Source organism: Equus caballus, chromosome 20, assembly GCF_041296265.1.
Source record: "Equus caballus isolate H_3958 breed thoroughbred chromosome 20, TB-T2T, whole genome shotgun sequence".
Taxonomy (NCBI): domain Eukaryota; kingdom Metazoa; phylum Chordata; class Mammalia; order Perissodactyla; family Equidae; genus Equus; species Equus caballus.
Window position 1 is genome coordinate 20,219,942 of NC_091703.1, and position 13,259 is coordinate 20,233,200.

Here is a 13,259-nt window from a genome sequence, read left to right on the forward strand (position 1 = left end):
ATCTGTAAAAGGGGATTAAGTCCTGCCTGAAAAGTTGAGAATAAAGGCTAGAAATCCAACCCAAAACCAAACCGTCTGAGTCCCTTGCATAGAGGACAAACTGAACATGTTATAATGCTCCAATTTCCAACAAGTAAAACCTTAAGCTTGTGCACGTTTGTTAAAACACACACAAAAACACACAGGTGCTTCAAAATGGCAAGTCTCTACTGGCACAAAAAAAAAGCAATTCTTCTGTTCAGAAATATTTGCTTTATATACAAACACAGTATTCATTCATTAAGAAACTAATTCTTTTACCATCTGATTTGAAAAAATTCTCTCTTCCCAAGGCATTTGATAGCGGGCACACCATTATAGGATATATTTTATTATTATCATTATTATTATTTTCCACAATAGTTAATGCCACATTTCCCTTCCCCACAGAGAATCCTACTCAATAGAAGTCCCCAGAAGGAGCCACAGCACATTCATAACAAAGATTGAAAAGTAAACCATCTTTCAATTTCTGCTTTCCAATATGATGAGTCAACTAAAACAAGTCAGATTTAATCAGCTATGAAATCGGGAAAATGAAAACCAGCCCGTGTGTACATCATGATTGTGAACACCTCTGTGTAATGGGGGAGAAAAGAGAAATAGCTGCTGCTTTTCATAAACTTCAATTTAACTTTAAATTACTTTTTTAAAAAATTATTTCTTTAAAAGACATTTCGCTGCCTGTGATGGGGTAACACTTGCGTGTTTTCCCAGCAGAAGGCGCGTGTGAAGTGGAAGACATTTGGAAGCAGTGGCCCCACCTAGATTCCTGGTGTGGGGACAGGAGACTTTCTTATTTCCAATTTTGGCTCAGTTCAGAAGAAAAAAGGGGAGAGTTACATCCCGGGAAAATAACGCAGCCTACTTTAGGGCCTGTCTGCCTTCCAGTCCGTTCAAGTGTTCACGGTTGGTCCTCCTGGCTCGTAGAGTCTTCGGTACCCTGAAAACCTCACTCCACGGTCTTCTGAGTGTAGTTATTCGAAAACAGCAATGTCGCAAGTCAAAGGATTTGGGGCTTCTGGAGGAACAACCATTTCTGGGTATGTTCTGGAAGACAAGTCATCTCAGCTTCACCTTCTAACTTCCGGAGCCTGGGTTCCAACATCCAGATTTCAGTGGCTGGAAATCATGCCAGAAAAACACGGACCCAGCAGCGCAGGACGGACTGTCTCTGCAGCTCTGCTACATTCTCCACACCACTTAAGTGTCCTATAAAATATTAAATCAACTGGACATGGCTGATTTACTGGTACAAAAAGGCTTTATAAAAATATTCCCTGCACTTAAAAAACAAAAAAAGATGCATGTCCACGTTGCCTCTAAGTCACTGGAGAACCTTGAGCCTTTTCATTTCATCTTTCCAACGTTTTGCAGTTCCCCTCGTTCAGCTTTTCTTGGAGGTATTAATCTTTTTTTTTCTCATTAACAGAGTTCAGAGTCTGTGGCTGCTTCTGAATATGAGCTTGTGGTTTGATTGGCAGAAATAATATTATCAGGAGACTTATGATATGTAAATAAAAGTACATGGACCTAGGAAGAAAAACAGACAAAAAGTATTTCAAACAAGGATACAAATGGGAACCATCCCACGAACATGACCGCACCATCTGCAGTCTGGCGAGTGAAGGCAGTGCTTTCGGCAGGAGTGGACGCGTTTGTACTCAGGCTTGCCTCGATCCACTGCACAGGGAACAACTTTGCTGGGTGAGTGGGCCAGGGATGGACCAAAACCACAAAACTGGCCACGGCAAACCAACCAGCTGTCTGCAGATAGGCGTGTAGTATTTGTCTCACTGACATTATATGCAGACTGAGAGAATTAACCCCACAACAGCCCGAAACCCCCAATATTCAAAGTGTCAGAATGCCCAGGATCCAATTCAAACCCTATACTCTGTTCCCTAAACACAAATGCAACCAATATGCTCTGCTCAGTGTAAGGAGTTCTTCTTGTGTGTATTAGGAGCCAGAAGAATCCAGATTTTCAAAACCTACTCCATACCTCTGAAAATAACTTTCATCCAAACTGATAAAAAACAAGCTTTGCTTTTGAGGTCTGTGGCCTTTTATTGCCTAACTGTGGCATTCAGCACATTGGGTACAACGCAGACTCTCAATAAATACTGAGTATATCAATAAGTGCAAGTAATTAAAAAGAGCTGGCATTTGTACAACTGTTCTATAACCATTTGGAAAAGTTGAACTTATATTTTCTCCAGTCCTTTTTGAAGATGAAGAAAAATAATGTTAAAAGCGGGGGAAAAAACCCACAGTTGGTTTACGGATCATTCCCCAGCTTCTGTGATCATATGATCAGCTACCTTAGAAGCAGGTAACTCACACATCCCCTAAACTTGCCCACCCTTTAGCAAGAGGAATGCCTCCTGGAAAATGTCTACAGAATAGTCCAGAGCTCTAACAGAAGCAGAGCTTCACTCATTTATTCTTTCAATAAGCATTTACTGCTTAGAATGTACAAAGCTTTAAACTGGGATCCACAGAAAGGCAAAGCCCCTCCCCCTTTTCTCAGGAATGGAAAACAGGACCAGCACAGGAGTAATGGTACTTTAACCAGCAGAGGGGTGAAGAGCCACAGGCAAGTGGCCATCGAATGTACTGTCCAAACCAGGACATTACTGAGAGTGAAAAAGAACTCCACAAACACGCTGGCGCAACAGGCGTAAACTGGGATTTTGCAGGCGTACCCCAGCCACAGGCAAGTCCAGCATTCAAAGTCTGCTTATCTAAAATGTACTTTGTTCTTGCACCATTTTGCTTTCCTCCTTCGTACGTGGCCAAGTCTACACTGGAGTAATTATGCTAGATGAAAACAAAATATTTTGAAAAAGCCAAGGAAAAAAATTTCAGTCCCCTAGGGAGGTTTAGTAACTTATTCTGACATTCTATATTTCTCTAAAATTTTAAGGAATATTTGATCTTTTTATTATGGAAAAACTCAACTAACAATGATTGGGCATGCTAGGACTGGACTAAGTACTCCAGATACACAGATGAATCAGGCATAGTTCCCACTCTCAAGGAGTCTGCTACCTACACAAATTTCTACACCAGTTCTAACATTCTTACACATTGAGTTTAAGAAAGTGTTATCTAGTTAAAGACAAATTAATGTATGAGGGTTTGCTTTTCAAAATGATTTCATAGAAAGGTTCTGCTCTGGACTGAATGTGTGTCCCCCAACCCAGTCGATCTGATGAAGCCCTAACTCCCAATGTGATGGTATTTGGAGGAGCAGCCTTTGGGAGGTAATTGGTTTACATGAGGCTATGAGAGTAGGGCCCCCATGATAGGATTAGTGCCTATTGAGAAAGAGAAATCAGAGTGCACGAGCTCTGTCTCTCTCTCTCTCTTCTCCCCTCTCTCTCTCTTTCTCTCTCTCTCTTCTTCTCTCTCTCAGTCTCACTGTCACTTTTCCTGTCTGTGTCTCTCTCTCTCTCCTCCTCATCTCTCTCCCCATCTCTCTCTCCTCCCATCTCTCTGTCTCTCTCTTCCTGTCCCCCTCCATGTTTCTCACTCTCTCTGTCTGTCTCTCTCTCTCTCTGCCATGTGAGGACACAGTGAGAAGACAGCCTTCTGAAGCCAGAAAGAGAGCTCTCACCAGAAACCAAATCTGCTACCAGCTTGGACTTCCCAGCCTCCACCACTGTGAGAAATAAATATCGACTACCCAGTTGATAGTATTCAGTCATAGCAGCGCGAGCTGACTAAGACAGGTTCTTTCATAACGTTTACGTGTTCACTTGGGGCTCCTTTACCACTTAAGGAAAAATTAGACTGAGAAATTCAAAGCTGAAATTTGAAGTCACTATAGATTGAAAACAGTAGACATAAAAATGAAGCACATCTGAAATGCAAATGTTAAGCAGGGAAGACTATACTGAGAAATGGATTTGCATACAACTGTCATTCACTGCCAGTGACTGAAATTAGCCCCATGTGAGGAACAGATCTGGAATACAACCAGACCCACCTCCACTAAAACACCATTCAATTTTAATTTCTTTTACCAGATTCTGTAATTCTCTTAAAAGATTCTGAAAACACTGTTTTTTGAGATGCAATCTATGATAGTCATTGGCAATAGGTGGCTGCCAACATTCAAATTAATTAAAATTAGATAAAATTGAAATTTCTGTTCCTCAGTCACGCTAGCAAGGTTTCAAATGCTCAATGGCCACATGTACTGGTGGCTCACACATGGGATGGCATTTCCATAACTGTAGAAACATCTCTTGGACACAGCTGATCTAGATAAGGAATTTAAATTACATATATAAAGCAACTTTGATAACGACATAACACATTAGGTTGAATCATCTGACATTGACAAAATTGACAGAAATGTCACTTTCACCCTAAACAAAGGTGTTTTTGTTTTAATATTCTAGATTGTTTTTGGAAAGAAATCTACTTAAGCATGATCTGGATTGGTAACTATTTGATTCTTCCCCTGGAACCCCTGCCTACGTGTAGCAGTAGCATGCTTTAGTTGGTTAAAGCATGTCATCCCAAACAAATCATTGCTTAGTTATGATCCCCAAGAGTTCATTTTCTTCCCAAATTGCTTCTCCTAAAGAAATTTTTAGTAAATGTACTATTGATCTTGCTGTTAAAGGAACTGTGAGTCTAAAACTCAGGTCTAGCACTTACTTGCTGTGTGAGTTTTATTAATTTACTCACCATCTCTGAGCCTCCATATCCTCAAATGATAAACAGGGAAACCAAAACCTAACAACTCTCTCTTTTCAGCTCACCACTTTCTACCCTAATTCTATGTTCTGCCCATACTCATGTTTCTCGGGTCTTCAGTGCACAAAGTTTCCTCCTGTCATGAGGGGGCTTTTCTATGCTGTTCCCTGTGTCTGGAGCACAGCCCACAGTGCTCAACCTGCCCACCACCCTCACACACGTTGTGCCTGCTTCACTCCCACTATGCAGCCTCCAGGACTTAACTCAAACGCCACTACCTCCCAAAAGCCACCCTCGATGCCCAGTCTGAGTCTGATCCCTGTTACATGCTCCCTTAAATCTTTGGACCATTGACTCAGAGTACGATTTCAGTGTGTGTTTATAAATTTGCCAATTATTGCCTGTCTCTTCCATGAAGACTGTGCTTTCCATGGGAGCAAGAATGATTTCTATATTTTGCTCCACTCTATCCCCAGCTTCTAGAACAGCGCCCAGCACACTGCAGGTATTAAATGGTACTCAGGTGAATACAGGCATTTCTGCTATAATATGATGCATATCTTCCTGAAAAATCTCTCATTTGGCAATATCACGTGCTTAAAATACGAAGGCTTATGGGAGGGTAGGGATCATGTCAGAAGCAGACAACTCAAAACCTATGAGACTTTGCAACTACAGCACTAACAAAAAACAATTAGCACCTAAGCCAACAACTTGGTCAGCCCAGGCAGACAGCTCATGCGGGTAACAGCTGCTTTAGCGGGTGGCAGACAATGAAGGGCAAATGCTGGCTGGAGGGCACTGAGACAAGGGGAAGGGAAATGGAGCTGTGAGCAAGTGGGGCTGCCCTAAGGCTGGGCATGGGGGAGGTAAACCCAGCTGACAGCCAGAGGTGCGGGTTTTTTTGGGGGGAGGGTGCCTCTCAGAAGAGGGAGCCCAGCGAAGGGGTGCTCAGGTTCCATGTTCTTATATAGAGCCGAAGTGCTTCTATTTCTGTAGCAGCTGAACTGAGGGCTTTTTTTGCTGAACATTATAATTCTCTTCCCTCTATACTGGCATGCCTGGTCTAGGAAAATTTATATATTAATAAACCAGCTCAACTCCCATGTTATCCTGACATAACTCCTATGATCTAACTGGTATTATAGAAATAGACTTTACTGATGAGTGTTGACCTTCTTTTCCTATGACCTGCGAAACACTGGCATCTACATTGAATATTCAAAGTTTCTTTGATCATTCCTGACCGGTGTATCAACTATAGGGAATCCTCAACTTACAAATAAGGGGTGTTTGCACTGTTTATTTGTAAGTCACTTTTTTGATGATAGCTATTTCCAAAATTAATCTACAAAAGCCTGTGCAAACCACTAAATAATACAAGTTGGCATTTACTGAGTATAGACACTACACCAGGCACCAGCTGAGCCCTTTGCACATTTGCCTCATTTAATCCTAACAGAGGTGCTTTGAGGTGGATTTTATCCTTACCCTCATTTTACAGTTGAGAAAACACAGGTAAAAGAGGTTAATAACTTGCCAGAGGTCACGCAGCCAGTTTGCAATAGCGGAGAAATAAGACTTATTTGACATAAGAGTGAAACAGTAAAAGCAAGCAAGAATAGGTTTGCAGTTCAGCTGGAGCACTGGTGTTTGAATAAAAGGGGCTGACATCCTTTCTCGAAAGGCCTCTTGCCATCTCCTCCACCCTAAATGCTGCGTACTCCCCTCTACTATGTGCAACTCATAGCAGAAATCCCCACATGCACCCACCAGCATTGCCATTTCAGGAGAGCACAGAGCTCTCCTGGAGACCACTCAAGTCAGCCCATCCAGCTCCCGCCCATTTCTGTCCTGCTCTCAGAATGCCCCATGCTCTCCAACATGACATAGCCCCAGGAAAGAGAGGCAAGGGCAGCAAAATTCACCCTCTGGGTTTGTAATCCAGGTACATCTTCTACAAACTCACTCCCATAAGCATTCCTTAATTATCTCAGGAATGGCTGAAGGGCCTCCCGTCACCTTTGCTCATCTATATCACTATTTGTACCTTGGTATCTCTGGGATGGCCATTTCTTCCTAAAGCTTTCTATGGACATTTTCACAGTGAAGCCATATTTAGAAATGCTTAGTACTAGTTGACTGAATTTACCAACTCCTAAATTAAACAGAGAAAACAGACAAGTTTACTAAACAGCCATGGAGAACAACGGAAACTTACTTGTATAAACTGATGGTTGGTTCAACAGCCAACATAACAAAGGGCGCGACCGTGTAAGAGACAGCCAGCTGAGTGACAGCCCAGGTGACCACATCATAAACAAGCTTCAGGGCTTTTGAAGAAAGGAAGTAATGTCTGTAGTTGTTCCTCATCTGCAAGCCAAAGAAGGCAAAGGTGGGGAGGGTGAAAAATAATGACTTTTACTCCATGCATGCAGGTGGTATACCTCAAGAACACGGAACTCAGACGGTTGGAATTTCAATAGCCTATTTTCAACTAAAATACCATTATGGGTTTTCTTATTATAAGAAAAAACAGTACAAGTCCACTGTAGAAAACTGTTCAAAGAACAACTAAGCAAAAAAATTTTTTCTTTAACATCTCCCAGAGAAAAGCACTGTTTATAAACTTGGCACATATCCTTCCAAGACTTTTTCTATTCATATATATCCATATTTATATTTCCAATGGCATCAATATATTTTTAGCCTGTTTTTTCATTTATGAATAAGTCCTAAATCATGAATTTTTTTCCATGTTGGTAAATATTAATCTCCAATATAATTTTAAGTTAATTTGGAAAAGTTAGCTTGACTCCCATCCTCCGCTATTGTAAACAATTCTGTGATACGTAAACCTTGTAGCTAAAACTCTGCATTGTTTCCTAATTATTACCTTTGAATAATAATAATAAAATAATATTACTATTGATAATAATAAGAGCAGCTACCCTTTACTGAGTGCTTACTGTGTGCCAAGTCTGTGCTAATGTTCTATATATATCTCTGTTAATTCTCCCAACAAGCCTATCATGTAAGCATCATTATTCCCATTTTACAGAAAAGGAAACTGAGGCAGCTCTTTGAAATAGAATGTGCTGGGTCAAAGGATACACTTATTTATCAGTCTTTTGACACATGTAACTAGATTTGCCTCCAAAAAAGACCTAATTTCCAGATCCAAGTACCAAAGGCAGAGCTGGAACAATGGCTGGCTTATAGGTAGGTGAGCCCCAAAGCAGGAAAGGCTCATGCCTGGTACCATGGCTGCCTGGTAAGCCTAGGATTCCTCTCCTTGGCCCTGAGTTCCTTAAGACAGAGGCCAGAAGTCCATCCACTGGGGGGAGCCTGAGCAGTATCTGGAAGCACGATTGAGAATTTATTAGGTGACTCCCTGGGCCTAAGACAATTCATGACTCTTCAAGTTCATTCTCCTTTCAGAAAAAAATGGGAATACTGTTCCTTTCAACTCTCTCCTCTCCACGCCCTACCTGACTCATCTACAGAAAATGTCTCCAGGCCACCCAAAAGAAAGGTTTTACATAAATCAATGTTTTTATACCAGCTGAGATCACCAGACTAAAGACATTTTACGGAATAATACTCTGAATATATTAACAAACAAAATTCTAGCCTTTGTTTTAGTTTTTCCTGGCCATCTGTGCTTTAGTTTTCTTTTATAATCCAAGTAGGTATACGAATGGGAGAAAAGAAAAATGTCTTCCCTGTTTTCTATGCACAAATATGTACAATATATACCATATGTACATGTATATGTACAATATATACCATATTTTAAAAGTGTGCTAATCAGCATGAATAGTAATCAATTATCCATCTTGTTCACACACATATTCCAACAAACACTCATCTAACCAAAATAGGAATTCCGTGGGGAGGGACCCTTGTCTTGTTCACTGCGGTAGCCCAGAACCAAGAACACTGACTGGCACATAGTAGGACTTATAAAATATTCACAGAATAGATGAATTAAGGAATGGGTCAACACATAGGCTGGAGCTCCTAAGTTCACATCCAAAATACAGTTTGACATATGTCATTAAAAATTCTTGGTACCTGAATAAGGAAGGCCACAATCCTTATCAAAGATTGCAATTAAATCAAATACAAAATTCTGTTTGACAGAGCTCTTTGAATTGCAATTACCTACATATGTGTCCATCTCATTCTTTGAGGACAGGCATATTTTATTATTCCTCTATTATCCTGCTCTATAACCAGCACATAGTAGAAACAGTCTAGGACAAACTGAAGGCTACCCAAAAACCTAGAGAACCAAATTTATAAAAGTCACAAAGAATTTTACACAAATTAATTGGATCAGGCCTGAGACCGTGCATGAAAGGTTAGAGCAATCTCTAACAGAACACAGTTCCTGTGGCTGCAATTTTACTGGCTGCTCAGAGACTTTGTGAATTATTTCTAGGCTTAGGATAATGACAAGGGAAAGTAAGTGGAGTATAAGCAAAATGAAGTCCTACGGAGCCTACGTTAATTAATAATCATCATCATCTGTAATTAGTAGACTGTTTACCGTCTCTAATGACTAAAAATGTCTTCATCTCTTAAGGTCTTAAACATTAGTGCTAAAATTCCTTTTGTTTTGCAAACACTCTCCGTAAATACTAAGAAAATAAAATGGCTAATCATTTTATGACCCAAAGTTCCCATATATTGAAGTATTTCTCTAGTGGGAAGACTTTTGTTTGATTTTTCAAAATACCACTCCCGCCCCCACCTTCCCAACTCCTGATGGGAACTAAAAGACAACAAACACAAAGGCATCAGATTATTAAGGAAAAGACCCTACAACCAAAGGAAGCTTACCGTTCTGGCTGCTATTGTGACAAGGGTTCCAGTTAAGAAGGTAAAATAGTATCCAGGGTAGACCCCGTGCCACAAGGCAGACAGGATGAAGGTTAGCATGGTGGGGTACCATGGAACCCGCTCATAGCACACTCTGTGAAGAGAGGAAGGGGCAACAAGCCACAGGTCAAACATACCAGAAACGTCTAGCTACACTGCATCTTTTTGGATCAGACCATGCAGAAATCATTTGATCCATTACTGATGGCATGCCTGCCTAACCCCATTCAGGGACTTGCAGTGCAATCCAAGCAGCCTGAGCTCTAGTTTTCTTGAAAACTACCAGATAGGCAATCCTTTGGGGAGATGAATATGAGTTTTTAACCTCCATAGAACTAAATGATCTGGACCCCATCATACTATACCTAATAAAAGTCTGAGTGGTCACTCTATACCCAGCACGAGCTCCTGCCTTGTGGAAGCTTATTCCACTAATGGCCTAATCTACCAGGGATACTTATGGATAAGTGCCCTTGGCACTAAAAGTTTTGGAATCAGGATAAGGGTCTTTAGAAATGGATATCTTCATTTAGTCAAAATTAATTTACCTTTCCAGCCTGGCCCCTATGCCATCTAACTAATCAATGCTGCAACACTTTTCATCTCTCTTGGCAATGACTCCAGCACAAAATCTATGTGTTGGTTATATGACCTCTCCAGTTCTCACAGTGTCCATCAGATTTCAATCCATGCATTTGCCTTAAAGAGTGAGGATATTGTGAGGATTTAGAAACTGTCAACAAATACCCTGGAGATCTTTGGCTTCTTGGTTGATTATTAAGACAAAGCGATAGGGGGCTTTCTCCCAAATTCAGCCTATGAATTGCCAATGGCACTGTAAGGAAGCCACTACGTGGTTTAGTAAATAAGACGACCCTGCTAAAGAATAAATTCGAAATTCAAACAGTTAACACCAATCCAGCACCATATGGGTTGTCAAAGTAACTGATTTAAACCCAAACTAAGGATTATGGCTCCCTCTTCAAAGGAAGAAACAGAATGTACTTGGGGAGAGAAAAAAAGGACTGGGACCGCATTTGCAATGTTTCTTTTTGAAATGGGGGTAGCTTGCATAGGTATTTTTTTCTTCCCCTCTGTATCTTTTTGTAGGAATGAAATATTTCATTTTCTAAAATGATTTTTTTAAATAAATACTTTTTTTCATTTTTTATGTGCAATCCTGTATGTTCAGTCACCACAGAATATAAACTCCTAATGGAGACAGTAGGACTCCTGGTACATTGAGATTACTCAATATACAGAAATAGAGGTTTACGCTAAAATTATTTGCAAAATTAATAGCAACAACATTAAGGGCAAAATTTCAAAAACTGCATGTTTGATCAATTTTCAGACAACACTGCACAAGCTTACTTTGGAGAGATTACTGTACTTGTCTCTTCTTTTACCCCAATGTTTTGACCTATGAAAAATGCTATTTATCAAAAACAGTAGAATCTACAGCTTAATATTCTTATGTTCTCCCTGCACTCATATGATAGGAATATTCACTAGAGTCTGCTGCTTCAAGGACAGCATATTATTAGTCCATAATAAGCAACGTTTCTAATTTTGGACTGTGTAGAGAAACAAAAGGACAGAGAAATATCAACAAAAATACAGTTAAAAAGCATAAACATCTGGGGTATCATAAAGCCTTTAGTGCTGGAGATGAGCATAGAGATTGTCAGTCATTTGATGCTGACAGACTTTCTGCTAGGTAAGAGGCAGCGCAGTACAGAGGTTAAGAGCCTGGCTCTGGAGACAGTCTGTTTGGGCTCTTATCTATTATTCATTGGCTGTGTGACTTTGGGCAAGTGACATAACTTCTCTGAGTCTCACTTTCCTCATCTGTAAAACAGGGGTAATAACTACCACCATCTCATGGGATTGCTCTGAGGATTAAATGGGTGCCTGGTACACAGGAATGGCAGCATCCAGTGTCTGATATATTAAAATAAACATGCTACATCGTGACCTTCTCAAATCACTATATTTCTACTTTTTCATTTACAGGGCATAAATGTTAATACAAAACAAAGCATCAGATGACATTACTACGGGCAGAGGATTGCTGTTCATCTGACGGCTTCCATCTAAACATATCCGAGTGCCATGAGTAATGAGGTCGTTTTTGTTTTTCTTACCGCTTTAGCCAAGTAGCTGTCTGAATATTCCAGTTTTCTAAGTACATTTTGAAGCTTGTGGCAGTCTAGAAAGAGGAAAATAACACCTATCGTTAGCTTTAAAAATACCCCAAGTAATGGAAAGTCTTCTCCAGAACTTCCCTGGCAGCAGAGTAGATGTGCTATTTCAATAGAGACGACTCCGTCAAGAGTAGATCAGCTGTTCCATTGTATGCAGTAGAATTTTCTGGTGTTGACAAGATTAACTTTGCACTAAAGCTTAACTTGCAAAGTCTCCATTTTTCTCAAAATTTATTTTCTAATTATAGGAAAACTGAAGGACTGTTTTGTGGGTTTTCCTTCCACTGTGGTTAAAAAAAAAATTTGAGTCATCTGAATTTGAAGACCAAATAATCTAAAAGGGGATTTGCCACAGGAAAAGTTTAATCCTGTGAATTTCGTGCCCTTTTGGAGACAGCTTGAATGTAACTGTCATCTTTTCACTAGGCGGCCATCTATAAACTAGGTCAGTCTTGTGGGGTTATTCTACAAACGGCTGCACGGGTTCAAATGCTTCCTATTGTATCTAGAATAGTAAGACATTTTATGCATGAAGGAGTCACCGTGCAGAAAAGGAAACAAAGAAATATCACCCAACTGGCAAAGACGCAGGTAAATTAACCACTGAGGAGGAGAGATTCCAAAAGAAGCCATCAATCGGGTTTTCTCACTCAAAAAAAAGTCTTTTCAAAGGCTGGTGGCACATAGCATGAAACCAACACTCAAGAACCAGAATTCCTAACAAAGGTGGGAAGTACAAGTGCCACTTTTTTCTGTTTCAACCATAAGAAAATCTTAGGAAGCTGTACACTGGCCTAATGCAGTATGTTTAAAAGGAAGGCAGAGAGGGAGGAAAGGAGAGAGAAGACAGGTAGGTAGGTAGGTGGGTAGGTAGACAGACAGATTTTTCTTTTTCTTTTTGTTTTCTTTTTGTGTGTGTGTGTGAGGAAGATTGGCCCTGAGCTAACAGCTGTGCCAATCTTCCTCTGTTTTGTATGTGGGATGCCACCACAGCATGGTGATATGGTGCATAGGTCCACCCCAGGGATCCGAACTGGCAAACCCCAGGCTGCCAAAGCAGAGTGCATGAACTTAACTACTATGTCACCAACCTGGCCCCCAGACAGATTTTGCATTATGAGTTTTTATTTCAAAACCCTAAGGAGTTTTAATTATCCTTGTCTTCTCTGACTAATAAAATGCTATATGCACAGCTCAAGGTACCTTAACTAAATCAAACTTCCTTGGAGTTCTTTAGTTCTTTGCTGTATATCAACTCCACTGAAAATACAAACTTTCTGGCCCCATGGCATAGTGGTTAAGTTTGGCAAGCTCTGCTTCAGCGGCCCAGGTTTGTGGGTTCAGATCCCAGGCAAGGACCTACACCACTTGTCAGCCATGCTGTGGCAGCGGCGACCCACATATAAAAGAGAG

The 13,259-nt window shown here is 40.5% G+C and overlaps 1 protein-coding gene across 1 annotated transcript in view; it reads right to left on the minus strand.

The window, feature by feature from the left end:
• Positions 1-354: 354 nt before the first annotated feature.
• MBOAT1 (membrane bound O-acyltransferase domain containing 1) overlaps positions 355-13,259 on the minus strand; it is a 92,376-nt gene continuing 79,471 nt past the window's right edge. The window contains exons 10-13 of the mRNA XM_001496844.6: positions 11,787-11,851; positions 9,601-9,733; positions 6,974-7,125; positions 355-1,572 (exon numbers count right to left, since the gene is read on the minus strand). Coding sequence (XP_001496894.2) covers positions 1,446-1,572; positions 6,974-7,125; positions 9,601-9,733; positions 11,787-11,851 — 477 coding nt within the window. The 3' untranslated portion in view covers positions 355-1,445. The remainder of the gene's footprint in view (positions 1,573-6,973; positions 7,126-9,600; positions 9,734-11,786; positions 11,852-13,259) is intronic.